General features: G+C 43.8%; 2 protein-coding genes across 4 annotated transcripts; one reads left to right on the top strand and one right to left on the bottom strand.

Moving 5' to 3' along the window:
- Window positions 1-1,135: 1,135 nt before the first annotated feature.
- On the bottom strand, window positions 1,136-12,043 carry LOC112072021 (actin-related protein 10). Its single transcript, XM_024139426.2, has 12 exons — window positions 11,844-12,043; window positions 11,299-11,371; window positions 11,103-11,185; window positions 10,812-10,920; window positions 6,444-6,619; window positions 6,104-6,183; window positions 5,105-5,140; window positions 4,800-4,879; window positions 4,543-4,616; window positions 4,010-4,091; window positions 2,706-2,907; window positions 1,136-2,486 (listed from the first exon to the last, which is right to left on the bottom strand). The coding sequence occupies exons 1-12, from the start codon at window positions 11,918-11,920 to the stop codon at window positions 2,305-2,307; spliced, it is 1,254 nt and encodes a 417-aa protein (XP_023995194.1). The 5' UTR covers window positions 11,921-12,043; the 3' UTR covers window positions 1,136-2,304.
- A 653-nt stretch (window positions 12,044-12,696) lies between these two features.
- Window positions 12,697-25,541, top strand: LOC112072020 (armadillo-like helical domain-containing protein 4). Of its 3 annotated transcripts, none has more exons than XM_024139425.2 (8): window positions 12,697-12,934; window positions 18,208-19,412; window positions 22,173-22,559; window positions 22,934-23,089; window positions 23,219-23,377; window positions 23,562-23,593; window positions 24,501-24,635; window positions 24,925-25,541. In XM_024139425.2, exons 2-8 carry the CDS (start codon window positions 18,314-18,316, stop codon window positions 24,997-24,999), a joined length of 2,043 nt encoding a protein of 680 aa, XP_023995193.1. In that variant the 5' UTR covers window positions 12,697-12,934; window positions 18,208-18,313; the 3' UTR covers window positions 25,000-25,541. The 3 variants fall into 3 exon arrangements, with proteins under 3 accessions (XP_023995193.1, XP_023995191.1, XP_023995192.1); XM_024139423.2 differs by having other exon boundaries at window positions 24,501-24,650; XM_024139424.2 differs by lacking the exon at window positions 12,697-12,934 and adding an exon at window positions 16,311-16,778 and having other exon boundaries at window positions 24,501-24,650.
- The last annotated feature ends 6 nt before the right edge of the window (window positions 25,542-25,547 follow it).

Genomic DNA, 25,547 nt, shown 5'->3' with positions numbered 1-25,547 from the left:
ATCGGTAGAGATGAAGTCAAACTGGTGATTGGTCTCGGAGTCTGAGGTGCAGCAGAATTCCCCAGAGTCTTTGCCAATCTTTTGGGTAATGACGCCACATCAGTTCAGACACACAGTAGCAACCACCTAAACAGTTTATGATTTACGTGACGTCTGAGGGCAAACAACCACAACCTCAGACACACACTTCGGTTTCACTATGGCGCCTCCTTGTGGGCGATAAATGTTGTACCCAAATCCTGAACATTTTAGTGTTAGATTTCATTTTCCCCAGACAGTATATGGATCCCAATGCCCATATGGGATCTATAATCAACTAGAATGACAAAACCTGATCAGACAGGTATGTTCAGGGTTGATTTAATGATACAGTCAAACACAGGCACAAAGGGATCTCGGCAATATGATTGCACGTCATTGTGGAACTCGGGAGTGTGTGTGTATGTGTAAGCTGATATGAATGCAGGAGGATAGAGAACCTTGAATCAAAAACAGTCACATTGCATGTATTGCACACAATCATACGCGATGATGGTGCTGTCCTTTTTTCATYCCAGAAATAGATCATTCATGTTTCAAACGTAGTGTAAGCACATCCAATGACTTGCAGGTGCTAGGTTAAAAAAAGAAACTCATGAAATAATGAATAGACGCCCGCACAATGGTGTCAGTGACTTGGTGCATTATGGTCCCATAGTTTTGCAGCGTAACAAATCAACCCGAAAACGATGAAGACCTTAAAATGTTTATCTGTCGGTCTTTGACAGAAAAAGAGTCAAAGCCACTTGGTGTTTGCTTGCCAGACTCACTACTGTCACACAGTATTAGCAGTACCCGGCACTTCATGAGGATTACTTTGGCCTGGTGTTCGTTACTTTAGAAGAGGCTAGGAAATACCCCTAATCTAGCTTCAAACAATACCCCTGACTGSTGTCTCCTCACATCCTTAAAGACCGAATATTATTCATGTTCTCCAGTATGCGTTTTAACAGTGAAGCAAGCTGTGGGAATATCAGTGTGAAACATCACTCGAAGAGTGAGAAAGAAGTCTCATGAAAGACTGAGGGGGCAGAGCGACATCAACAGACAAGACGGGAAAGACAACACTAAGGAAAAGGATACGYGCAACAGTGTGAACGTTTCAGGAATGTTTATTTAACGGTATTTGAGTTGACGCATTACAGATATGAGCTCTTGGGAGATTGAAACGGATATTGCAATGTTTTACATGGCAAAGAAGAAACAATAAATACATGGCTAATAAAACACTTCATATTTGCTGAAAAACAATMCCTGGGGTAGCAGTCACAGTGACTACATAAAGAGCAACTTGACAAAGCAACATTTGAATACTGAACTGCAATGCATCTGGTTCACCTACAGTACATTTTCTTACTGACAGMTTCCAAATGCAGCTCAACAGCATGTTTTAACATGAAACGCATCAGTTCGGCAGAGTCAAACCAACACTTCTGCCTCAAGGGGAGGTCAACACATGGCCACAAATCAAGACCGCCTTGTTTACAAGGATCTGGGCCAGGAACTGATCTACGTGACCTCTGAATCCATGGCCACAGCACAGTTCTCTCATATAAAATGCTGACTACCGTATCAGTGAGCTGTAGCTTAGCGATAAGAGTGAGCAGAGTCTGGATGGCAGTGTGGCATAGGTCAGGAGGAGTCTTACAGAACAAGAACAGGCACATAAAGGCGGACAGAACTAAAACTACAACCCCCATAACCCACAGCCGTCTGGGGGTTGAGATGCTGGGTGCATCTCCATAGTCTACCGTGACTTCATGGCCTTGTCTCCATTGTCGCAGGATTTTTCCATACTGCTCTCACCACCACCAATTCTGTTCAGTGCAGATGAGGGGAAGGGCATTTTWTTWTWTTTTWTTTCAACCTTTATTTAACTAGGCAAGTCAGTTAAGAACAAATTCTTATTTACAATGACGGCCTACCCCGGCCCTATGGGACTCCCAATTACGMCCYGTTGTGATAAAGCCTGGAATCGATCCAGGGTCTGTAGTGACTCCTCTAGCACTGAGATGCAGTGTCTTAGACCGCTGCGCCACTCGGGAGCATTAGAGGAAGCCACGATAGACTATTGAGACGTACCTATAACATCTGGTAGGTCTAACTTTTTATGTCTGGGATGAGTTTGTCGTGTCTAGTGTGGACTACGTCCGAAATGGCACCATTTTGCCCAGGACCAGGGCCCAAAGTAGTGTACTATTTAGGGTACAGGATGACATAGATAGCAGATGCAGACTAGAAGTAGACACTGTCTGATCTGGTGGTTTATTTCTCAGTGGAGAAGGCTCTCTTCATGAGCGGTGGTGGGGTCTTCCCTGCATCATATACTGATTCTGGGGGTGGGGAGCTGAGACAGCACCAGTCAGGGATACGGCCTGTCTGGTTATAGTAGTCACGGGACACGGAGCGGCTACCCAGGATGTCCTGCAGTGCTCCAAAHATTGCTCCTACACAGGGAGAGGAAAGCAGGAGACACAGGGTTATTCACAGCTGGTTTAGACCTAATCAGMSMGGGGGGGGGGGGGGGGCAGGTTGATCTCTAACTCATGGCCACTAGCTGTAGTATCAATCACCTCGCAGCTAAGCTACTATTGTATTCCTACACCCATCGGATCCATACAGCTCTACAGTGTCAAGGCTGGTTATCAGACTAATCTGTGTCTCACCTCCAAGCCATGCGGTGCAGTTGGGTTTGGCTGGAGGACTGTGCAGCCTGAAGCTCTTGGTGGCCAGGGCGTCGCGGTACTTGGGTTTCTCCACCAGGAGGCGTATCTCAGCCAGGAGCCGGTGCAGGAAGCCAGGCAGCATGGCCGTGCCCCCGATGATCACCAGGTTCTCAGACAGAGCCTTACGAGTGTCGATGGGACACTAAGGGGGTTATTCAGATGGAAACACACAAGTGGTTACAAATGTATCAAATCAGTCATATTTTCACAAATGTCCTGTTCACAAAATTAACAGCAAGCTGGAATTAAACTCCCAGGCTTGTTATTAATGTCTARGGGACAGAAATGGAGGTTAAATAAGATTTTGTTTTAAACATGATCAGAAATGTTTCAATGAATCAAATCATTCAAATTTAGTTCATTTCCGCGCCACTAAATCAGTTGTACTTGCTAAGTGCTTCACAGCAAACTGTGCCAAGCAGAGGCAGCAGTGGCAAGAAAAACTCTTTAGGGCCTGGGTGGGAAGAAACCTAGAGAGGAACAAGACTCTGACTAGCCAGGTAGAAGTAGTTCAGCATCCATGCAGTATGTCCGTAATGTACGCATGTACTGAAATTAGAGAGGAAAATGGTCACGCAAGTTTATAAACGCTGACATAGGCTCACCTGGACATGAGCATGATAAACGAGGTTCAGGTTTCGGACTTCCCTGCCGCCCTGTTACTCCCGAGCAGGACAGAAGTGCTGGTCTCTCAGGAGAGAAACCTCATTGACATTGTAAACTGCAGAGAAGTGGAGTGGACTGTTAACTAGCTTCCTGCGACTGCCTGTCAAACTAGTCCACTGAGACCAACGAGTGCTTATGGTACTGTGCTTACAGAGTGAGTGCAGCACAAGCACTGGGCCAGCAGCAAGAGTAATGGAGGCTGCACTGCCTATTGAGATTAATGGTCTGTCGTTGGCCTGATCAGGCTCCTCTCAAAGGAACCAAGCCGATTTCACCTCGGTGAACCAGAGTTCTGGAAGTGTTGCTATGGTAACAGGGTTAAAAGTAAGTCTCTCGTACGTTTCAGGGGGAAGCGTTCTTCATCACAAAATGGAAAATAAGGAAGGAAGGAATTATGGAATGGCTGATTTTAATTAGAAGACGCAGATGTCTGATGAAAGGCCGTTGTGACCGACGCAACATTGTGCAGTAATTACTGATGAAGACAGTGTTGCAACTTACAAATTCAGTACCCACATATTTCGGCAGCATCTCATCTCTTTGCTGTTCGAGCAGAAAGAAACCAATACAAATGTTACCTTGACCAGAGCGTCAAGCACCAGAGAGGCCACACTCTTCTCCTCGTTGTCCTGCTCAAACAGCATCTCCATCACAGAGTCCCTGCAATAAATCTGAATTGTATTACGATTCCTTACAAAACAGAACCATCACGTCACTCAAAGAGTCCCTGCAATAACAACCCTTATTTCAATTCAATAAACATTTTTGGGACCCCAAGGGGAAATTGCAGCGTTTCATTAGCCGCTGCTGAGAAGAGCAGACAGACACTCGTGATGAATGACCTTGCAGAGACAGCCCAGATTCAATAATAGAAGGTGACCCAGATATTAAAGAGGAGACACAGAACCAAATATCTAGGTTTGGAAGTGCACTGGACATGAATYAAATGGACAACCCATTTGCCGTGTCTTGTCATTGTATCATTACTTGTAGTCAGTTGAGGATATGTTCCATATTTGAGGATATTTTCCATAGTTTCCCACATTGCTAGTGTTAGTAGAGCGTAACAGCTATTCAGGGGGGTGGGGGGGACCAGAGGACAAACAGCTACCTGATTGGTCCCTTAATATGCAGAATCTTCTCCCCATCCAATGGGTAATCAACATCAGGGGGTGGTGTTGGACGCTACAAGGGGAAGAACATGGATGTGAGGGTCTCAAATGCACTGGACTATAATACTCACCACACCAACTTTAATGAAAGGCATTTATTGGAAGAACACAGCAATAACTACTCTTTGAAATACCGGACACAATCCAAACATAGTCATGACTGACTGCCCAGTTTTGGGGGTCAAAGATCACTGACCTCAGCCGTGCCGCCCAGGTTAAACTTGGCCTCCTGGATCTTCAGGCCTCTCTGTAGGTCACTGATGAAACAGGTCCTGACTGGACAACAAGACAAACAGCATTAGAGGGTCTACGTGAATATAGTAGCACCAACACCACCAACATACATGAATGGGGTGTTTGAAAATATTTTCCCTTTAGCTGCCCTTTGTAGCAAAATCCATTTAATTTAACTGCCAAACAGGAATCCCGTCCCAGCATTGTCTGTTTTGTCTGTATGAAGGCAATAAAAAAAAAAGTGGTTTCAGTCTCTTTTGAACATACCCTTGATATCCTCTACAACCTCCTCTGGGATGGAGCCTGGGAAAGAAAGACAGGATGAAAAGAAAGTGACTTCTTTTTTATGACCCACTTAGCCTTCCTTCAACACAAACCTCACAGAGCCCMTAATTTCACGTCAATGCTTCTGCTACTGTACTAAACGATTGAGTCTCGTTGCAATCGAACGGGGCACGCCATGGGGGGTGCATCTGAGACAAGGAGCGGAAACCGCAATCGACTACGGAGGCGCACTCATGGGTTTAGGAATTATGGAGAAAGTGAAGAGAGTATCCACTCTTGATAAGTGCAGAGCAGTTCACTAGTCCCAATTTGATATATACCTTTTACCTGCTCCAGATCTGTGTGCTACAGTTTAATGTATGCATTCATAACAGTCGAACCAATGCATAGTCTACGTTATTCATTTGACTGTAACACACTGCCGTGGTTCTGCAGTGGTGTGGTTCAGTAGTGCAGAGAGCGAGGCGGTTTACGCTATGCCTGTTTTAATTATTGATGCCTATCCGAACTGCCTAGCCCTGTGTCAGCTAGCTAGAGAGCTACTGCTGCTCTTCGTGATGATTCACTCTCAGAACGGAACAGAACAGAACCCCCAGGATGCAGTACAGAAGGAGAGAAAGAAGGCCATGTGTATATACATAATTCAAAAGAGAGAAATAGCGGGTCTCGCCTTCCTTTCACATCACGCCATAACAAGGACTTCTGAATACAAAATGCTGCATGATTGATTCACCCGGAGAGCGATTATAACTTTCATTCCTTTCTTATAACAACGGAACACCAGCATCACCATGAAACTCAATTTGAAAAATGAACYAACAAGATTGTCAACAACAGCTATTCACAACGCAAGGTAAAGCCACAAGAGGATCCACGGTGGTAGCAAACTAACACAGTTTATACAATGACAAAGCACTGCGTCAGTTGTGAGGTAAGTTGCTGGTGTTATTGACAAGTAGGTTTCTGATGTGGGGTTCTTACCAATGACTGTAGGCAGACTCTGTCCAGTACTGGAGTCTGAGTCTACTGTACACTGTTCCACCAGGAGCCCATCCAACTCCCTGAAGGGTAGAAAACACACAGCCACATAGAACAAAGGGGGACAAGTACCTCTGAAAGCACACACCTCGATACACTTCATTCTGTCAAGGCCGGCAAAACAAGAAACTACGGCTTGAAAAGCACAGTTCTCAAGAGGTGAACAACAGGTTGTTTCCCTGAAGTTTAGTATGTGAGGCAAGCAAAGTAACACATACGCCGACATACTTCACATGATTACGCCATCAAAAAAAACTAAAAAACACYCACGCACACTACTTACTTATGAATGGCCTTTCCACCCAAAGGCAGAGCTTCCCAGGCTGGCAGGATGGGGATGCACTCATACACAGGCAGCACCAGTGTCTCCGTGTAGCCACAGTCCATCACCAGGCCTGAGTTGATGCCCAGAGACATTATGGCCATGAGGTGGCTGGGGGCAAACAGCACCGAGGGCACCTTGGAAACACAGATGCATCATGGGTAAGACTACTGTTAGGAGTGAGCAATATGGAGATGGCTCCATCTAGCTTCTCAATTGGCTTAGGGGAGCATTGCATTCACCATTTTGCTTACACCTATCTAGTCAGGGTGGATAGGGTTTTTGTACCAGGTTCATTACATCAGCAATCACCTGCCTCCGGCAAAGTGGTTCAAGATATATACAGTTGAAGTCGGAAGTTTACATACACCTTAGCCAAATACATCTAAACTCAGTCTTTCACAATTCCTGATATTTAATCCTAGTAAAAATTCCCTGTCTTAGGTCAGTTAGGATCACCACTTTATTTTCTGAATATGAAATGTCAGAATATTAGGGGAGAGAATTATTTATTTCAGCATTTATTTCTTTCATCACATTCCCAGTGGGTCAGAAGTTGACATACACTCAATTAGTATTTGGTAGCATTGCCTTTAAATTGTTTAACTTGGGTCAAACAGTTCAGGTAGCCTTCCGCAAGCTTCCCACAATAAGTTGGGTAAATGTTGGCCCATTCCTCCTGACAGAGCTGGTGTAACTAAGTCAGGTTTGTAGGTCTCCTTGCTCGCACACACTTTTTCACTTCTGACCACATATTTTCTATAGGATTGAGGTCAGGGCTTTGTGATGGCCACTCCAATACCTTGACTTAAGCCATTTTGCCACAACTTTGGAAGTATGCTTGGGGTCATTGTCCATTTGGAAGACCCATTTTGGCGACCAACCATTAACTTCCTGACTGATGTCTTGAGATGTTGCTTCAATATATCCACATAATTTAACTCCCTCATGATGCCATCTATTTTGTGAAGTGCACCAGTCCCTCCTGCAGCAAAGAACCCCCACAACATGATGCTGCACCACCATGCTTCATGGTTGGGATGGTGTTCTCGGCTTGCAAGCGTCCCCTTTATCCTCCAAACATAACGATGGTCATTATGGCCAAACAGTTCTATTTTCTTTCATCAGACCAGAGGACATTTCTCCAAAAAGTACGATCTTTGTCCCCATGTGCAGTTTGCAACCCATAGTCTGGCTTTTTTTTATGGCGGTTTTAGAGCAGTGGCTTCTTCCTTGCTGAGCGCGCTTTCAGGTTATGTCGATATAGGCCCTCGTTTTACTGTGGATATAGATACTTTTGTATCCGTTTCCTCCAGCATCTTCACAAGGTCTTTTGCTGTTGTTCTGGGATTGATTTGCACTTTTGTACCAAAGTTCACTCAGCTCTAGGAACAGAACACGTCTCCTTCCTGAGCGGTATGAGGCTGCGTGGTCCCATGGTGTTTATACTAGAGGTCGACTGATTAATCGGATGGACATTAATTAGGGCCGATTTCAAGTTTTCATAACATCGGTAATCTGCATTTTTGGAACGATTATGGCTGATTACATTGCACTTAACGAGGAGACTGCGTGGCAGGCTGACTCCCTGTTATGCGAGTGCAGCAAGGAGCCAAGGTAAGGTGCTAGCTAGCATTAAACTTATCTTATAAAAAAACAATCAATCTTACACTAATCACTAGTTAACTACACATGGTTGATGACATTACTAGTTTATCTAGCTTGTCCGTCGTTGCATATAATCGATGCGGTGCCTGTTATTTATCATTCAATCACAGCCTACTTCGCCAAACGGTTTGATTTAACAAGCGCTTCGTGAAAAAAGCTGTCGTTGCACCAATGTGTACCTAACCATAAACATCAATGCCTTTCTTAAAATCAATACACAAGTATATATTTTTAAACTTGCATATTTAGTTAATATTGCCTGCTAACATGAATTTTTTTAACTAGGGAAATTGTGTAACTTCTCTTGCGTTCTGTGCAAGCAGAGTCAGGGTATATGCAGCAGTTTGGGCCGCCTGGCCTCGTTGCGAACTGCGAAGACCATTTCTTCCTAACAAAGACCGTAATTAATTTGCCAGAATTGTACATAATTATGACATAACATTGAAGGTTGTGCAATGTAACAGCAATATTTAGACTTATGGATGCCACCGTTAGATAAAATACGGAACGGTTCCGTATTTCACTGCAAGAACAAACGTTTTTGTTTTCGAAATGATAGTTTCCGCATTTGACCATATATAGCCCTAAGGCTCGTATTTCTGTGTTATTATATTATAATTAAGTCTATGATTTGATAGAGCAGTCTGACTGAGCGGTGGTAGGCAGCAGCAGGCTCGTAAGCATTCATTCAAACAGCACTTTCCTGCATTTGCCAGCTGCTTCTAGCTGTGATTCAAGCATTGCGCTATTTATGACTTGAAGAAATATCACTCCCAAGATTAGGCTGGCAATACTAAAGTACTGTACACCCTGGGTTTTAAATAGCGCGGAATCGACTCTGCCGCAGAGCACGGATACGCGCGGACCTCGGGCTAGAAGGTCGAGGGTTCGAGACCTGCTCCCTACCTGTTTCATTACATTGGTGTCAGAAGTGATCGAACTTGCATCACGACAGTGGTGTGCTTGGCCGGTTGAGCTAGTTTCCTGTAAGACGTAGAGTCGCAAGCTAGCACAAGGAGGGAGTAGTGTAACGACCTCGGTTTTATAAGCGCGGAAATGACTCTGCACGCACGAGCATGCTTTTGCGGCACAGTCGATAGCGCGCCGGACCTCGGGCTAGAAGGTCGAGGGTTCGAGACCTGCTCCCTGCCTGTTTCATTACAGTACCTATTTGAACATCCAATAGTCAAAGGTATATGAGATACAAATGGTATTGAGAGAAACAGTCCTATAATAACTACAACCTAAAACTTCTTACCTGGGAATATTGAAAACTCATGTTAAAAGGAACCACCAGCTTTCATATGTTCTCATATTCTGAGCAAGGAACTTAAAAGTTAGCTTTTTTACATGGCACATATTGCACTTTTACTTTCTTCTCCTCCAACACTTTGTTTTTGCATTATTTAAACCAAATTGAACATTTTTCATTATTTATTTGAGACTAAATTGATTTTATTGATGTATTATATTAAGTTAAAATAAGTGTTCAGTCAGAATTGTTGTAATTGTCATTATTACTGTTGGAATCGGCTAAACTTTGAACATTGAGATATTAAATAAATGATAGAGAAGAAGCCTTGGATAGGAAGAGTGGAAGAGAATGGGTTTAGTGTCAGAAGTTAAGGGTTCTCTGTAAAAAGCCAGAAGGCTTTGGAATGTGTTCGATGGAGGAGAGGAGAGCGATGTGTTGATATAGGGAAGACAGATGGATATCTGTGGATTAGGTGAAGGAGGGGTTGAGGTCAGGTGAGGTCAGTTCCCCTTAAAGGATTAATCAGGGTTAGTATCTGGTTAGCTTCTTTCTCTTGGGCATAAACTAAGGACTGGAGAGAGGGAGTGTCTTAAGTAGGATGTATATAATCAATGGAGAGAAATGTTTTGCTGTCTGATTACAGCTGTATAGAACCTTTGGGAAAAATTAAACTTGGTTAAAGCTTCTCTAGTGTCCGTGGGTCATTTACTCTGAAAAATAAGAACCTAACATTACAAATATACATATATATATATATATATAAAAAAAAATGCAGATTAATCGGTATCTGCTTTTTTTGGTCCCCCAATAATCGGTATCGGCGTTGAAAAATCATAATCGGTCGACCTCTAGTTTATACTTGCGTACTATTGTTTGTACAGATGAACGCGGTACCTTAAGACGTTTAGAAATTGCTCCCAAGGATGAACCAGACTTGTGGAGGTCTACAATTTTTTCCATAGAAGTCTTGGCTGATTTCTTTAGATTTTCCCATGATGTCAAGCAAAGAGGCACTGAGTTTGAAGGTAGGACTTGAAATACAGCCACAGGTACACCTCCAATTGACTCAAATGATGTTAATTAGCCTATCAGAAGCTTCTAAAGCCATGACATKATTTTCTGGAATTTTCCATGCTGTTTAAAGGCACAATCAACTTAGTGTATGTAAACTTCTGACCCACTGTAATTGTGATACAGTGAATTATAAGTGAAATAATTTGTCTGTAAACAATTGTTGGAAAAATGACTTGTGTCATGCACACAGCAGATGTCCTAACCGACTTGCCAAAACTATAGTTTTTTAACAAGACATTTGTGGAGTGGTTGAAAAACGAGTTTTAATGATTCCAACCTAAGTGTATGTAAACTTCTGACTTCAACTGTAGATCAGTGGTCTCAGACAGTACCTCAAACTGTTTGAAGAAGACCTTGGTGAGAGTTTCTCTGAAGTGGGAGGGGCAGAGGATTGACTCGATGATCACCACTCTCCGGTCACGAGGGTTCACCAGCAGATGCCTGGGCGGGGCAGGAGGGGAGTAGACACAGACATTTATTCTAGACTACACAGTCACTCAATCATCCATGTTATTATGACCTGGGCTGCATTTCCAAAATGGCTTCTTCCCCATGGATACTTTCAGGTTCTCTCTATCCATGTGTCAGTCATTGCACACACTACTTCGTCAAAAGAGCCTCACCTGAAGTAGAGCATGTGGATGAACTCCTTGAGGTTGGAGTAGAGCTCCTCTGTGTTGATGTTGTACTGAACTACTTTGATAGACTGTGACAGAAGACACACACCGTCAGTAATGGTTATAGGTCGAGGTTGTCCATTTTATCATGGTCTGTCAATAAGTTAAATAGCACTAGTCATTCGCTCAGTAACTAACTCACCTGTTGTTGTCCAGGCTTCTGGATCTCGCTGGGAATGATGAACCTGGGGCCCGTCTCTCCAGCAAAGCCACATCTGCATCATCATACAAAACCATTTAGTTTGGTGGGTGAAATCATTGGCACTTGTCAGACAGTGTCAATACTCATTGAGTCCACATTCATTGACAAAAGGCCTTAGTGCGTGTCAATATACAGTACAGAAACAGAAGCAGAGTTGTCATTGAGGGTCTCATCTGTTTCTCATATGACCTGCCCCGGGCGCCATACTGCTGCTGTTCGACAGATAGCTTGCTAACGTTAAACATCATTGCTAGCCCTTTTTCAGCAATAGCATATTACTAACACATTTTGGCTAACTAAATAACGTGCTTTAAACAGTGGACACTCGGTCTATATTTACTTAAATCCATGAAACCTCTGATTGATGTTCATTACTTAGCAGTTATAACTGCCAGTGGCCAATGTTGCTAACAGTAGATAACGTAGTCAGCTAGCCAAAGTTAGCTATGCTAGCTAACAACATAGCTAGCTAGCTAAATACTCACTTTGTGTAGGCTGCTCCTAAATCAATGACTACTGCAGTTTTCTCCCCTCCACTCCCCAACCCTTCAAACAAGGGCATTTTAACGTTTATATTTATTTAATCGTTTCCAATCTGGAGAATTTACTAAATATACGACATGCAAGTGCAATGACATTAATCTCTGTTGGGTTGGGCTGTATCCTTTCAGTTTGAGGAATGACGTCCGTGGAACTCGCCTGCTTAAAAATAGTTGCCCCTCTGTAAATACATTTATGGGATGATACTTTTATGTTTTAAATGAAATCACACCAACATTTGAAATACATAAAAAATCTACCGGTCTATAGTCACATCCAAACATTTATAAAAGGCAATTGTACAGCCCATATATGCACTGAGAATATGAACTATCTATAAAGAACTTGAAATTAATGGCATAGCCTATCCCTATACTGCCCAAAGTATCTAGAAATGAAAGGATGAAAAGAGAGACATTCTGTGTTTTTTTATTTGCCATGAAGTTATGCCTTGAGTGGAGAGATACACCATTTTTTTTACAGATAAACTTTAATTAGGTAATTTCCTTACATTTGGCTATTGTTTAGATTTCACATTTATCTTCAAGGAATGTATTAATTGTAACGTTCTAAGAGACGCACAACACAGGATCCAAGTAGCTGTCCATTTAGCACSACCTCGAACAAAAACTAAATTTGAGGTTCTACTAATAGAATTTGGAGAAAAAAATCCACCACTAAAACAATTGCCTGTTATTCAACTCTCTAAACGTGAAATATTACTGAACGTTCTTCARAAATCCTATCTCTCCACGCGCTCAATCACAGATCAAGATTGAGACACTGCCAGTTCAGCACCACAGTCGCGCGCATGCACACGCACTCCGAAGCATACATTGGTTGATGCTGATCAGTACAATAATAAAGACTAGGCTATTCCTTCAGCTTGCTTCCTGATCGATATTGGCAGCTTATTGATATGATATTGAAGCTGTTGTAATATACAACCCTTTGTTTAAAGGAAAGCCTGGGGGGGGGGGGGACATACCGCCCTTTGCAATGAGGTAAACATCATTCCCGTCTACGACTCTGGCAGGTAAGGACCATGCATTATACTACGTGCATCCTAATCTGTCCTTAGACTTTTAATTTTACCTAACATATTTTAATTTATATATKTATTTTAAATATAAAAATGATCTGCAGTATTGCTAGAACAGTTGATATGATGAGAAGCACTCTCGCTACTGTAGCCTATGTTGCATAGTCACAAACGTACATATGAATACGCGGATTTGAATGCACTAGAAGACTACTAACATCTCGGCATGYGATGTGTACGCTAAAGCTGATTGTGCCTGCGCCGCAGTGGCGTGGATCAGGATGATGATGTTTGTTTACCGGAGGTCTATTAAAATCCTCATAATTGGCTCATAACATGTATTCTGGGTGTCAAGCAGCAGGCTGCTCTCTTGACTCTTGTTGAGTGCATTAATTAACATTGATTAGCGACGGACAGCTTTGTGAGCAACACAGCAGGGGTCGGTGGTGTTTGGTAAGAGTTAGGTGTGTGTCTGTTTGTCTGTTTGTGTGTGTGTCAGGATTTGATTTTGATGTCGGTGAGATACCTGTCTGACACACGCAGCAATACAGGGAGGCTGAGGCAAGCAGGGTGTCTCCCAGGCAACCCAATGGGAACTAAAATCTAGAAAAATGTCCCTTGTAGATCATCGAAGTATGGTACCATTTAAACATTTTAGTGCGGTGTCCTATTCTCTTCATTACTTCACATTTGAACGTGTTCTTTCTGTTATTATAATGGTATTACAGTTTTTTCCCCCAATGGCTTTGGTGCAATTTTCACAAGTATGCTACCAGTCAAAAGTATYGACACCCATACTCATTCAAGGGTTTTTCTTTATTTGTACTATTTTCTACATTGTAGAATAATAGTGAAGACATCAAAACGATGAAATAACACATATGGAATCATGTAGTAACCAAAATGTAGTATTTTATATTTTTCAAAGTAGCCACCCTTTGCCTTGATGACAGCTTTGCACACTCAAAACAGGTAATCAAAAAGATAGTTGTTAAAAACTCAAAGCACATTTTGATCGGTTTTTCATCTAGAAATACATGTTAAACATTGTAATACATGGTCATATAAAGTAGTTGCCTTTCACAATGCAATACTCACATCACTTTTCATATGATTGTCTTCTCATTTGTTAAAATACATTTTACTATTACTTAACCTGACTGCACTTAATTGATGATCACTTAACCATTTGGTAAACCAACAGATTTTGAGAACTACATAATGAAAATGTACATTAGGAACACCTGCTATTTCCATGACATAGACTGACCAGGTGAATCCAGGTGAGAGCTATGTACCCTTATTAATGGCACTTGTTAAATCCACTTCAATCAGTGTAGATGAAGGAGAGACAGGTTAATTAAAAACAGATTTTTAAGCCTTGAGACAATAGAGACATGGATTGTGTATGTGTGCCATGGTTAATTAAAAACAGATTTTTAAGCCTTGAGACAATAGAGACATGGATTGTGTATGTGTGCCATTCAGAGAGTGAATGGGCAAGACAAAAGATTTAAGTGCCTTTGAACGGGGTTTGGTAGTAGGTGCCATGCGCACCTGTTTGTGTCAAGAACTGCAACGCTGCTGGGATTTTCTTTCTGAAGACACTGTAAGTGCAATACAATACGGTAAAATACAATGCATGATTACAATACAGGTGGAAGATGAATGATTGCCATCCCCATGAGTTTACCACCCTACTTCAGGTCATGGATGAGGCATGCAATCCAGATAACCGATGTYAWATGGCTAGCTAGTTAGCGGGGTGCGTGCTAATAGCGTTTCAATCGGTGACGTCACTCGCTCTGAGACCTTGAAGTAGTTGTTCCCCCTTGCTCTACAAGGCAGTTGTAGATGTGTGCAGAGGGTCCCTGGTTCGATGCCCAGTTAGGGGCGAGGAGAGGGACGGAAGCTATACTGTTATATTGGTGCCGTGACCCGGATCACTGGTTGCTGCGGAAAAGGAGGAAGTCAAAAGGGGGGTGAGTGTAACCGACGTGAAATGACAAAAATACATTTGACTATTACTTAATCTGACTGTACTGTAGCATATTACATTTGAAAAATATATCTTGCATTGTTTGCTATTGGATTAACTGGTTGTTAAAGCAACTGAAGATATCATTATGCTGTGTTTTGGTGATCATGGTATTTCAAAGTAAACATATATTTTGGATCAATGGTTATGTCGTGAATGACTACCTTCCAGTGCATGCATTATAACATTGGCTGAAATAGTACTCACACATAACTATTTCATGTTTCTAAATGATTTCTTTATTCAGACGAAGGGTACTGCTATGGGATCCCCCATGGCTCCTAACTATGCTCATTTGTATGTGGGTTACATGGAGAAACAGTCTATTTTCAATCCTCTCAACAATGTTTTCTTGCCTAACATCATTATTTGGAAACGGTGTATTGATGATATTTTTGTTCTATGGAGGGGTGATGCAAAACAGCTCCAGGCGTTCCCTGCTTTTCTTAACTCCTGTTCTGAACATTTGAGATTTACTATGCAATCTGATACACGTCAAATTCGTTTTCTTGATCTTCTGATCTTGTGTGAAAATAATGTTCGATACACTGATCTCTACAGGAAACCTACTGATCGTAACAGTTTGTTGAGGGCRAATAGTTGTCACCCACTTCCCTTGAAAAATAGTTTGCCCTACAGCCAATTCTGTCGAATCAAAAGAATTTGCAAAAAAATAATCAGATTTTGACAGAAATATGGCTGAGACGCAAAGAAAGTTCAAGGAGAGGGGGTACAAAAATGATCAGATTAATATTGCCATTGAGAAAATTCAAAACAAAACGAGACATGACCTTTTTCAAGAACAGTCTCGCAAAAAGACGCATTCTTGCATTCTAACTACCCGCTATTCAAAGCGCTCTGAACAAATTAAGGGAATCGTTCACAAACATTGGCACATTCTAAAATCCGATGAGAGTCTCGGTAATGTGTTTTCGGACCTTCCCTTGGTCGTATTTTCGCGGGGCAGAAATCTCAGAGACCAATTGGTACACTCTGATTTACCACCCCAAGATATTCCTGAACAACGTCTAATTGCGCCCCTACTGGATGGAAATTACAAGTGTAATGGCTGTGCTCAATGCAATGGCACTTTATACATGTAGATCCTTCAAACACCCACAAACAGYGAAATCGATCCCAATCAAAGGTGTTATTACGTGCACCACTAAGGCAGTTATTTATCTTATAACTTAAAAAGTACGTATCTCAGAGCATCGTAGCACCAMTAGGTGCAAAAACTTGACTTACCCAGTTGTGGCTCACTTTTTAGAGGCAGGCCACTCGATTTCGTCTCTGCGTTATATTGGCATCGAACATATCACCCTCCCTAGGAGAGGGGGTGACCTTGATCATTTATTGTTAAAACGAGAGGCTGCCTGGATCTTTAACTTAAAGACCCTTGCTCCCTTCGGTCTCAACGTAGACTTTGATCTGAAGCCATTCTTGTGATTATTGTGACTTTGCCATTGTAATTGTTTGTAAGCTTGTGTAGTCTAAAATGAATCTATGATCGTATGCTATCCATTTGTTTTTTTGTWTGCTGCTCTTTGTATGCCATTTTAATATTTGAGAATTAACCAATGATATTAGGCCACTCTTGGCCATGATTACAGACACCTGTGTGTCTTTTGACACTATATAAACGAGTCATCCCGCAGTGTTTGTGATTATACCCTAAAGAAGACAGCTTGGCTGTCAAAACGTTGGTAATTACATTTTTGCATCTGAGCTCCTAGAGTGTGCGGCTCTCCTTTTATTTTTAAGTTTTCTGCTCCGCTAGCCAGCACCTCGCCTAAATAGGTAAATAGGTGTGCGTTTCTTTTTCTTCTAGATTATGTGGTGAATGATGTCTCCTAACAAAATTAATTGGAGTTTTGTACTAAGAGTATTGAAAATTCACCACATACTTGTGAAAATAGCACCAAAGCGACAAAGAAACAGTATCTATTTGTATGGTGCATTTGATATGAAAATGCACTCACTGAAACTGTTATGTGAGGGTTAGGCCTATCTATCTAAACATATTAACCTGCTGTATTCGAACAGAGTCCAACTGAACAAGACTGCGTAGTTCTGGAGAGAACCTGCTATTAATAGTAATTTTAAAAGTGCAGGGGTTTGCAGTGTCAGGCTGTACTGAATGTGTGTGTGTGGAAAGGAATGGACTAGAAGCACAATAGCCAGAGGGATAGAAAACAGCAAGGGGTAGAGAGATAGTCCAAATGTTCCACAAAGCTGTTTAAGAAACTACCAGTCTGCAGCATCAAAGGAAAGGCTGACAGAAAAGCTCATATAATTCTCAGCCTCAATTACCTTAGGTTAGGCTTCAGCAATAAATGAGTGGTGAAATTCTCAAACAAATTCTCTATTCCTATAAGTGCAGTGTGCCTCGCGGTCGTAATTCGAACACCTTATTTTATTCACCTGGCTTCAATATCTACATGCTCCAGTTTAAACATTTTATTGTTGAATTTTACCCCCCTTTTCGTGGTATCCAATTGTTAGTAGTTACTATCTTGTCTCATGGCTACAACTCCCGTACGGGCTCGGGAGAGACGAAGGTCGAGAGCCATGCGTCCTCCGAAACACAACCCAACCAAGCCGCACTGCTTCTTAACACAGCACGCATCCAACCCGGAAGCCAGCCGCACCAATATGTCGGAGGAAACACCATGCACCTAGCGACCTSGTCAGCGTGCACTGCGCCCGGCCCGCCACAGGAGTCYCGAGTGCACGATGAGACAAGGATATCCCTACCGGCCAAACCCTCCCTAACCCGGACGACGCTAGGCCAATTGTACATCGCCCCATGGACCTCCCGGTCGCGGCCGGCTGCGACAGAGCCTGGGCTCGAACCCAGAGTCTCTGGTGGGCCAGCTAGCACTGCGATGCAGTGCCTTAGACCACTGCGCCACCCGGGAGGCCTTTAGTTTAACCTTTATTTAACTAGGCAAGTAAGTTAAGAACAAATTCTTATTTACAATGACGGCCAACCCCGGCCAAACCCTAACCTGGACGATGCTGATGCCAATTGTGTGCCACCCTATAGGACTCCCAATCACGTCCAGTTGTGATACAGCCTGGAATCGAAACAGGGTCTGTAGTGACGCCTCTAGCAGTGAGATGCAGTGCCTTATAGCGCTGCGCCACATTCACAGCAGTTCTAAGTCATTGCATTTATCAGGAGCTGAATATATCTCTTTGTTTTTAATCCCTTCTCGTTCCTAAGCTGAATCTCCAGACCATTTGGGTGTGACCTGCCCCTGTCGCCTGACCCCTCCCTTCTAGCCACTGCGACCCCTCTCTGCTTCTCCATGTTTACTTTGTGGTGAGAGATGGGAGAGATGCTCTTCTCTGTGACCCTCCATCACCTCCTTCTGGCAGGGGTTTGTCTCTGCGTCTACAGCACCCCAGTCCCGCCCCTCCATGACTACGCACCCTCCACACAGGACAGTGGCTGTGATGGACAAGCTGGAGAGCCAATGGAGGGAGAGCCCTGTTTAACACCAGCAACACCTGCCAGTGTCATATCAACAAGTGTCCAATCTGGGCCCTCTGATCCTGGCAGACTGTCCTATGGGATGGCAGAACACATGACTGGCAGCTGGACTGACCTATCAGAGAATGTAGGAGCAGTGGGAGGCACTGGCCCAGATGTGGACGGAAGCGAACCAGGGGGGATAGAGCCAGTGACGCAGGTAGGAAACAGGGACAGTCATGGACGAGGAGTGGCTGGGGCTGAGAGCCAGGGGAGGGAGGCTAAGACGGGGGCTGCCTCTGAGAGCTTGTTTGAGGGGAAGGAGACTCACAGACAGCCTGCAGAAGCTCCAGAACTCTACACAGACAAAGAGATGAGAGAAGGGCCCGAAGAGAAAACCATGGAGAATGTACCTATTACCACCACTGGGGCAATGTTAGCTTCCATAGGAGAGAAGCAGGGGATGACAGTGGCCATGAATACATCTAGAGCTGCTTTACATGATGCCTCCGCAGCAGCCAGAGCCCCAGAGCCAGACAGCCAGTCAGGGACGCACCCAGCTGGGGAGAGGAGAGACCTCATCCTAGAAGAGAGGCCAGACCTCCATGGAGGAGAGGACGGGGAACTCAGACAGAGCTTGACCGACGTCGGAGCTCCTCTTCTGGGCCAGGAGACAGAGACGAGCAGACCAAGCTCCTTATCTCCCCAAAGCATCCTTAAACACTCACCTTTGACCTCCATCCCTCCGTCAGTATGGGGATCCAGAGGAGAAGCTTCATTGCTGCCCCCTAGTGGTCTAGAGGCCACCGGCTCTGCCACTCCGTGGCACCAAGATGGAGAGACAGCGCCTGCTCTCTCAAACCCCTCCCTGGCCGACCTTGGACCGGCCCTGACAGGATCCTCCAGACAGGATGACCCTGACAGCCTCTGGACTGAACCACTGCAGCGAAATGAGGGTGAGTATGCATTATGCTATGTTCCAATTAGTACATACTGGATATTTTAAAGAGCCACTGGGGGCCACCTGGAGTTAATCTACTCTACAGTTGGACTTGATATTCTCTTTTGAGTTTTCACATTCCCACACAGACTTTCTCTGCCTCACAACAAGGTAAGGTGCTGCTCTGGCTGTTATTGTGTCACACCATAGAAATCCATTACATGGGTTCAGTGGCAGAGAACCGTATTTTCCTGCCTCTTTGCGTTTCGCGCCAGGTTTCATGAGGTTTCATTCAAAAGAGAAGGAGAAATGAAAGTGACACGTCTAGCAGCAGAGATCTCCTTTGATGATCAGGGTGACACGGGAGAGGCGTCCCTTTGGTTTTCCACGCTTCACTTTGAACCATAGCAGGCAGGGACCCAGGGAAGCAGTCTAATTATTTTCTATTTCTGACTGTGGAAATAAACCCACATGACTGCCAGCAGACAGCAGTGACAAGGACTGTAATACAAGTCTCTGGGGGATTCACTCAGCCTCCGTCTCTCTCTCTCTTCCTCACACAACATCCGTATTTATTCCTTCCCTCTCTGTGCTCCTCCCTCACCCTCTTGCTCTATCCCTTTCTCTCTCTCTCTCCATCCCTCCCTCCCTCCCTCCCTCTGAGCGGAACAGTAAATACCTAGGCAGGGTCAGCCAGGCAGGTTATTACTGTGTGATGCAGTAGACTAGTGGATTAGAGGAGTCTGTCTGAGCCAATATGTACAGTGCATTRGGAAAGATTTCAGACCCCTCCCCTTTTCCACATTTTGTTACGTTACAGCCTTATTCTAGAATGGATAAAATAAAATAAATCTATACACAATACCCCATAATGACCAAGCGAAAACAGGTTTTTAGAAATGTTTGCAAATGTATCTTATTTTCATAAGTATTCAGACCCTTTGCTATGAGACTCGAAATTGAGCTCAGGTACAATGTAGAAAATAATGAAAGTAAAGAAAAACCCTGAATAAGGAGGTATATCCAAACTTGACTGGTACTGTAAGTATTCAGACTCTTTGCTATGAGACTCGAAGTTGAACTCAGGTGCATCCTGTTTCCATTGATGATCCTTGAGATGTTTCAACAACTTGATTGGAGTCCACCTGTGGTAAATTCAATTGATTGGACATGATTTTGAAAAGCACCCACCTGTCTATATAAGGTCCCACAGTTGACAGTGCATGTCAGAGCAAAAACCAAGCCATGAGGTCGAAGGAATTGTCCATAGAGGTCCGAGACAGGATTGTGTCAAGGCACAGATCTGYGTAAGAGTACCAAAACATTTCTGCAGTATTGAAGGTCCCCAAGAACACAATGGCATCCATCATTCTAAAATGYAAGAAGTTTYGAACCACCAAGACTCTTCCTAGAGCTGGCTGCCCGGCCAAGGAGAAGGGCCTTGGTCAGGGAGGTAACCAAGAACCCGATGGTCACTCTGACAGAGCTCCAGAATTCCTCTATGTAGATGGGAGAAGTTCCAGAAGAACAACCATCTCTGCAGCACGCCACCAATCAGGCCTTTATGGTAGATGTGACCAGKCGGAAGACACTCCTTAGTAAAGGCACATGACAGCGCGTGTGGAGTTGGCCAAAAGGCACCTAAAGGACTCTCAGACCATGAGAAACAAGATTCTCTGGTCTGATGAAACCAAGATTGAACTCTTTGGCCTGAATGCTAAGCGTCACGTCTGGAGGAAACCTGGCACCATCCTTATGGTGAAGCATTGTGGTGGCAAAATCATGATATGGAGATGTTTTTCAGCGGCAGGGATTGGGAGACTAGTCAGGATCGAGGGAAAGATAAACAGAGCAAAGTACAAAGAGATCCTTGATGAAAACCTGCTCCAGAGCGCTCAGGACCTCAGACTTGGACGAAGGTTCACCTTCCAACTGGACAACGACCCTAAGCATACAGCCAAGACAACGCAGGAGTGGCTTCGGGACAAGTCCTGAGTGGCCCAGCCACAGCTCAGACTTGAACCCGATCTAACATCTCTAGAGAGACCTGAAAATAGCTGTGCAGCGACACTCCCCATCCAACCTGACAGAGCTTGAGAGGATCTGGGAGAAACTCCCCAAATACAGGTGTGCCAAGCTTGTAGCGTCATACCCAAGAAGACTCAAGGCTGTAATCTCTGCCAAAGGTGCCTCAACAAAGTATTGAGTATAGGATCTGAATACTTATGTAAATGTGATATGTGTTTAGTTTAAGCAGCTTTTGCTTTGTCATTATGGGGTATTGTGTGTAGATTTATTTATTTTTAATCCATTTTAGAACAAGGCTGTAARGTAACAAAATGTGGAAAAAGTCAAGGGGTCTGAATACATTCCGAATGCACTGTACATGCRGGAAAGAGATGCAGAAAGAAACATTTAGATTGAACCTTCATCAGCTCTATAGAAAAGTAGGTGAGTAAATCAAAAGTTACTGTATAAGAATAACCTGTCCCAGAAAGCTGCACTGATCATGAATACCATATGGTGGATTCTATCCATGGTTATGATATGTGATTTATGCATTTTTATTTTATTCTGTCAGAGCAGTTAGAATGTAGTTGAGAACTGGAATCAGAGTTGTGGGCCAAAACTGATCTACTATCACCAGTACACATTCCACAATGTTTCTAGCCACAAGCTGATCTCTTGCAGTCACTAAACCAGTAGGAATTGCCTATGGACAATCAGTGAGTCCTGACCCAACATCTTTTGGTGTGTGTGTGTATTTTACTAACAGCCATGGATGCCAGTGCCCCTCCCTTGCAGGACGCGGCCACAGAGGGCACGATGTCCTCGGAGGACCTCCCCCTCATCTTCGAGCCCTTTGATGTCACACCCGAAGGGGCGGGGGTAGCAGCGGCCACTCTCTCGCCTGACAACTCACAGCCGTCTGTCGCCATGGTTACCACGGGGATGCTGCTGTCAGAGGCGGATCTCGACCAGGTGGTCACTGCGGATACAGATGACACAGGGCCATCCCATGTCCCGTCCCCAGTGCTACCAGATTGGACGTCGCCATGGCAGACATCCGGGGCTGAGATCTCTGAGCCCATCAGCCCCTCTGGTTCACCCATAGACCCGCCCCCTTCAGAGGCAGAACAGCTAGTACACCAGTCTGACACAGGTGAGACTTCATTCTTCCACACTCTTCCATTCGTCCGCTTCATCTTTTCACCATATTGCTTACAGTCATCCGATCTGTTCAGATCTAGAAGTTTCTAGAATAGTGTCTAAAGCAGGGATAGGCAACTAGATTCAGCCACGGGACGATTTTTGTTAGGGTGAATGGCCAGAAAAGAATAATAATTTTACACAGCAAATTGACCACAGTTAAGCCCAAAAATAGATTGTATTTGAATATAAAAATAATTTCACAACTTCATTACATTGAGACATGATCACGTCTCTTTTTATTTTATTTTTTACAAAAGGGATAGGTGTTTATGTTAGACTTCACTATATCTACTATAATGATCCCGCTGTGATGGTTATATTTAGATGGCGGTGAGACCATACAGAACCCAGAGGAAACCCCGCCAACATCCGAACCCAATCCTATAAGCACCACCTCCCAGCAGATCACCATGACAATGGTCACCAAGACAACCAAACTGCCTGCAGCCAAATCAGGTCTGGAGGAACTGGAGTCTGAAGGTAGGAGTCACAGTAATACACACACATAATACACACTAATACACAAATGTACACATTGTTTTCACAGTGTAAGGATGAAAGTTCAAATTTACAGGAAGTTGCATTGGTTGTTTTCCTTCCTTCCTGTAGAGGAGCCAGAGGAGGATGAGGAGGATGAGAACACGGAGGAGTCAGAGGAAGAGGACAGCGAAGAGGACCTGAATGAGACCCCCATCCCAGCCCCCACCCGACCTCCCTACAGCCTCATCCCCCCACCCCCTGTCTGGGTGCAGCGCAATCAGGGCCTGAGTGAGAAGATACTCCAAAAAACACACACACATGCGTTCATGCACATGTAAAACTGACTTTGGCTCTTTGTGGTCGATCAAATATGAGGTCAATATTTTCAATTAGGAAAGAAGTGTAATTGAAATAGTGGGTAAAAATCCCTTGTGTGGATTCAATGTGCTTCAAAGCCACTCTTCTTTTTCAGTGCGTAGATGGGTGGAACTGATCAGAGAAAAGGTAAGACTGCCCCCTAATGGTATTTTTTAAATTAGGATCACTATTAGCTAATGCTAAAGGAGCAGCTACTCTTCCTGGGGGCCACACAAAACGACATAATACATAACATTTATAGACAAGTACAGCACATAACTATAGTACATACTGTACACTGAAAATAAGAATAGTCTGCCTCATACATTTATGCCTTAGCATTCCATGCATCATTCACTCATAACAGCAATAATGATGCATTCATTTTCCCATATATTGCAATCCTTTGCTCAACTACTACAAGTGCTTTGTCTAAACAGGTTCTGATATCCTAATCTCACAGCTCCTTGAATCCTGATTTCCTAATCTCACAGCTTCCTTGAATCCTGATATCCTAATCTCAGAGCACTAGTTGTTCTGTAAACACCAGAGAGAATTTCACAACATCAGGAACCATCCGTGTCCTTGGTTCTTCCATTTGACATCAATACTATGCCTCATGTGATTCGTAGATGCCTCTGAATGCAAGTGCAACACACGAAAACCAAAACGCAATAACCGCGTGCTCATTAATTCCTGCTCAATTCCTCTGGCATGAACAGAGCCACATATCGTATGGAGTTGCACCTACAGTACAGTAAATTTCACCCCTGCTATGTTCCTCTGACGTGGACGTAGCAACCTTGACTCGTATGGAGTTGCACCACATTCAGCTAAATTCCCCTGATGGAACCGTACTTACCTCCATTATAAAATAAAAGCTAGAACGTGTGGTCCTTCAGACCGTTTGGCTACTTAGTTTAGTTAGTCAGAAAAACATGTAATACATCTACTGAAAGAGTTGTCTCTAGGACACTACTCTTTGACTAGTCTGTCTCTCCTGTGTGTGGCCCCTCTTTCACCCATGCCCCAACCATGTCCCCTCTCCCTCCAGGCAGGGTATGTGTCTGGGATGTTGGCCCCGGTGGGCATTGGCATCGCAGGGGCCCTGCTTATCGTTGGGGCCCTCTACAGCATCAGGATGATCCACCGTAAGAGGAACAGCTTCAAACACCAGCGCAGGAGGAAGGTCAGACACACTGAGGTTAATAGGAATACGGTTACTAGCGCTACGCTATTAAATAAGGATCCACAAATCAGCTTACGGTAGAAATTGGCATTAACAGTCTAAAGTGGCTTCCTTACCTCATCTCCTCACCTTCATCTGCACTGATTGGAGTTTCTTTCACATCAGTGCAGATGAGGAAAGGAGACGGAGAGGAAGAGACTTTGGACTTATTGAGCTGTATACAACCTTTACCACCATGTAATGAATGTCCTGACTTTTGGGTTTTGCCATCTGTCCGTTTCATCTCTAGCAACCCAGGGAGCCAAGCAGCAACGGGCAGGACCAAGCCATGCTATTGGCTGACAGCTCCGAGGATGAGTTCTGATCCCTCCCACAGCCCTGTGCATCACATCTCCATGACTACCACATCGCCAATCACTATGGGCCGCCTGGCTATGAGACAATGGGGGAAGTGGGAGTACTACTGACAGACTGATGGGTTTTTGACATGTAAAACATGGTCGAATGTTTGCACACCTACGTAGTTACAGGTGCACAGAGGGAAAATTATAGAACATTTTAAGAGACTCCAGGCTATTGACATTCTTGTATGATCCACGTGTTGATCGCAAACCAGTTTGAGATCCTTTTTAAACACACACTGCATAAAGGGATGTCAGTGTGCTGATGCCTCTTCTTTCTTTAAACGACTGGCTCTGTAATTAAAACGCACCTACATGGCATACAATAGGCTCTCAGTTTATAAACTTAGCAGGGTTACATTTCAATAGTCTAAAGTGGCTTCCTCTCCTTGTCTCCTTTCCTACATTTAGGAAGCCATTTTAGGAAGGAAGCCACTTCAGACTATAGAGATCCACTTACTGGAGTAAGATTGCCAGATACTATATTGTTCATAGCACATCATAGACACTG

This window comes from Salvelinus sp. IW2-2015, unplaced genomic scaffold (assembly GCF_002910315.2).
Source record: "Salvelinus sp. IW2-2015 unplaced genomic scaffold, ASM291031v2 Un_scaffold1804, whole genome shotgun sequence".
In the NCBI taxonomy this organism is placed as follows: domain Eukaryota; kingdom Metazoa; phylum Chordata; class Actinopteri; order Salmoniformes; family Salmonidae; genus Salvelinus; species Salvelinus sp. IW2-2015.
Note: the sequence above shows the minus strand (reverse complement) of the source record. Positions and strands in the feature narration are given on the sequence as shown.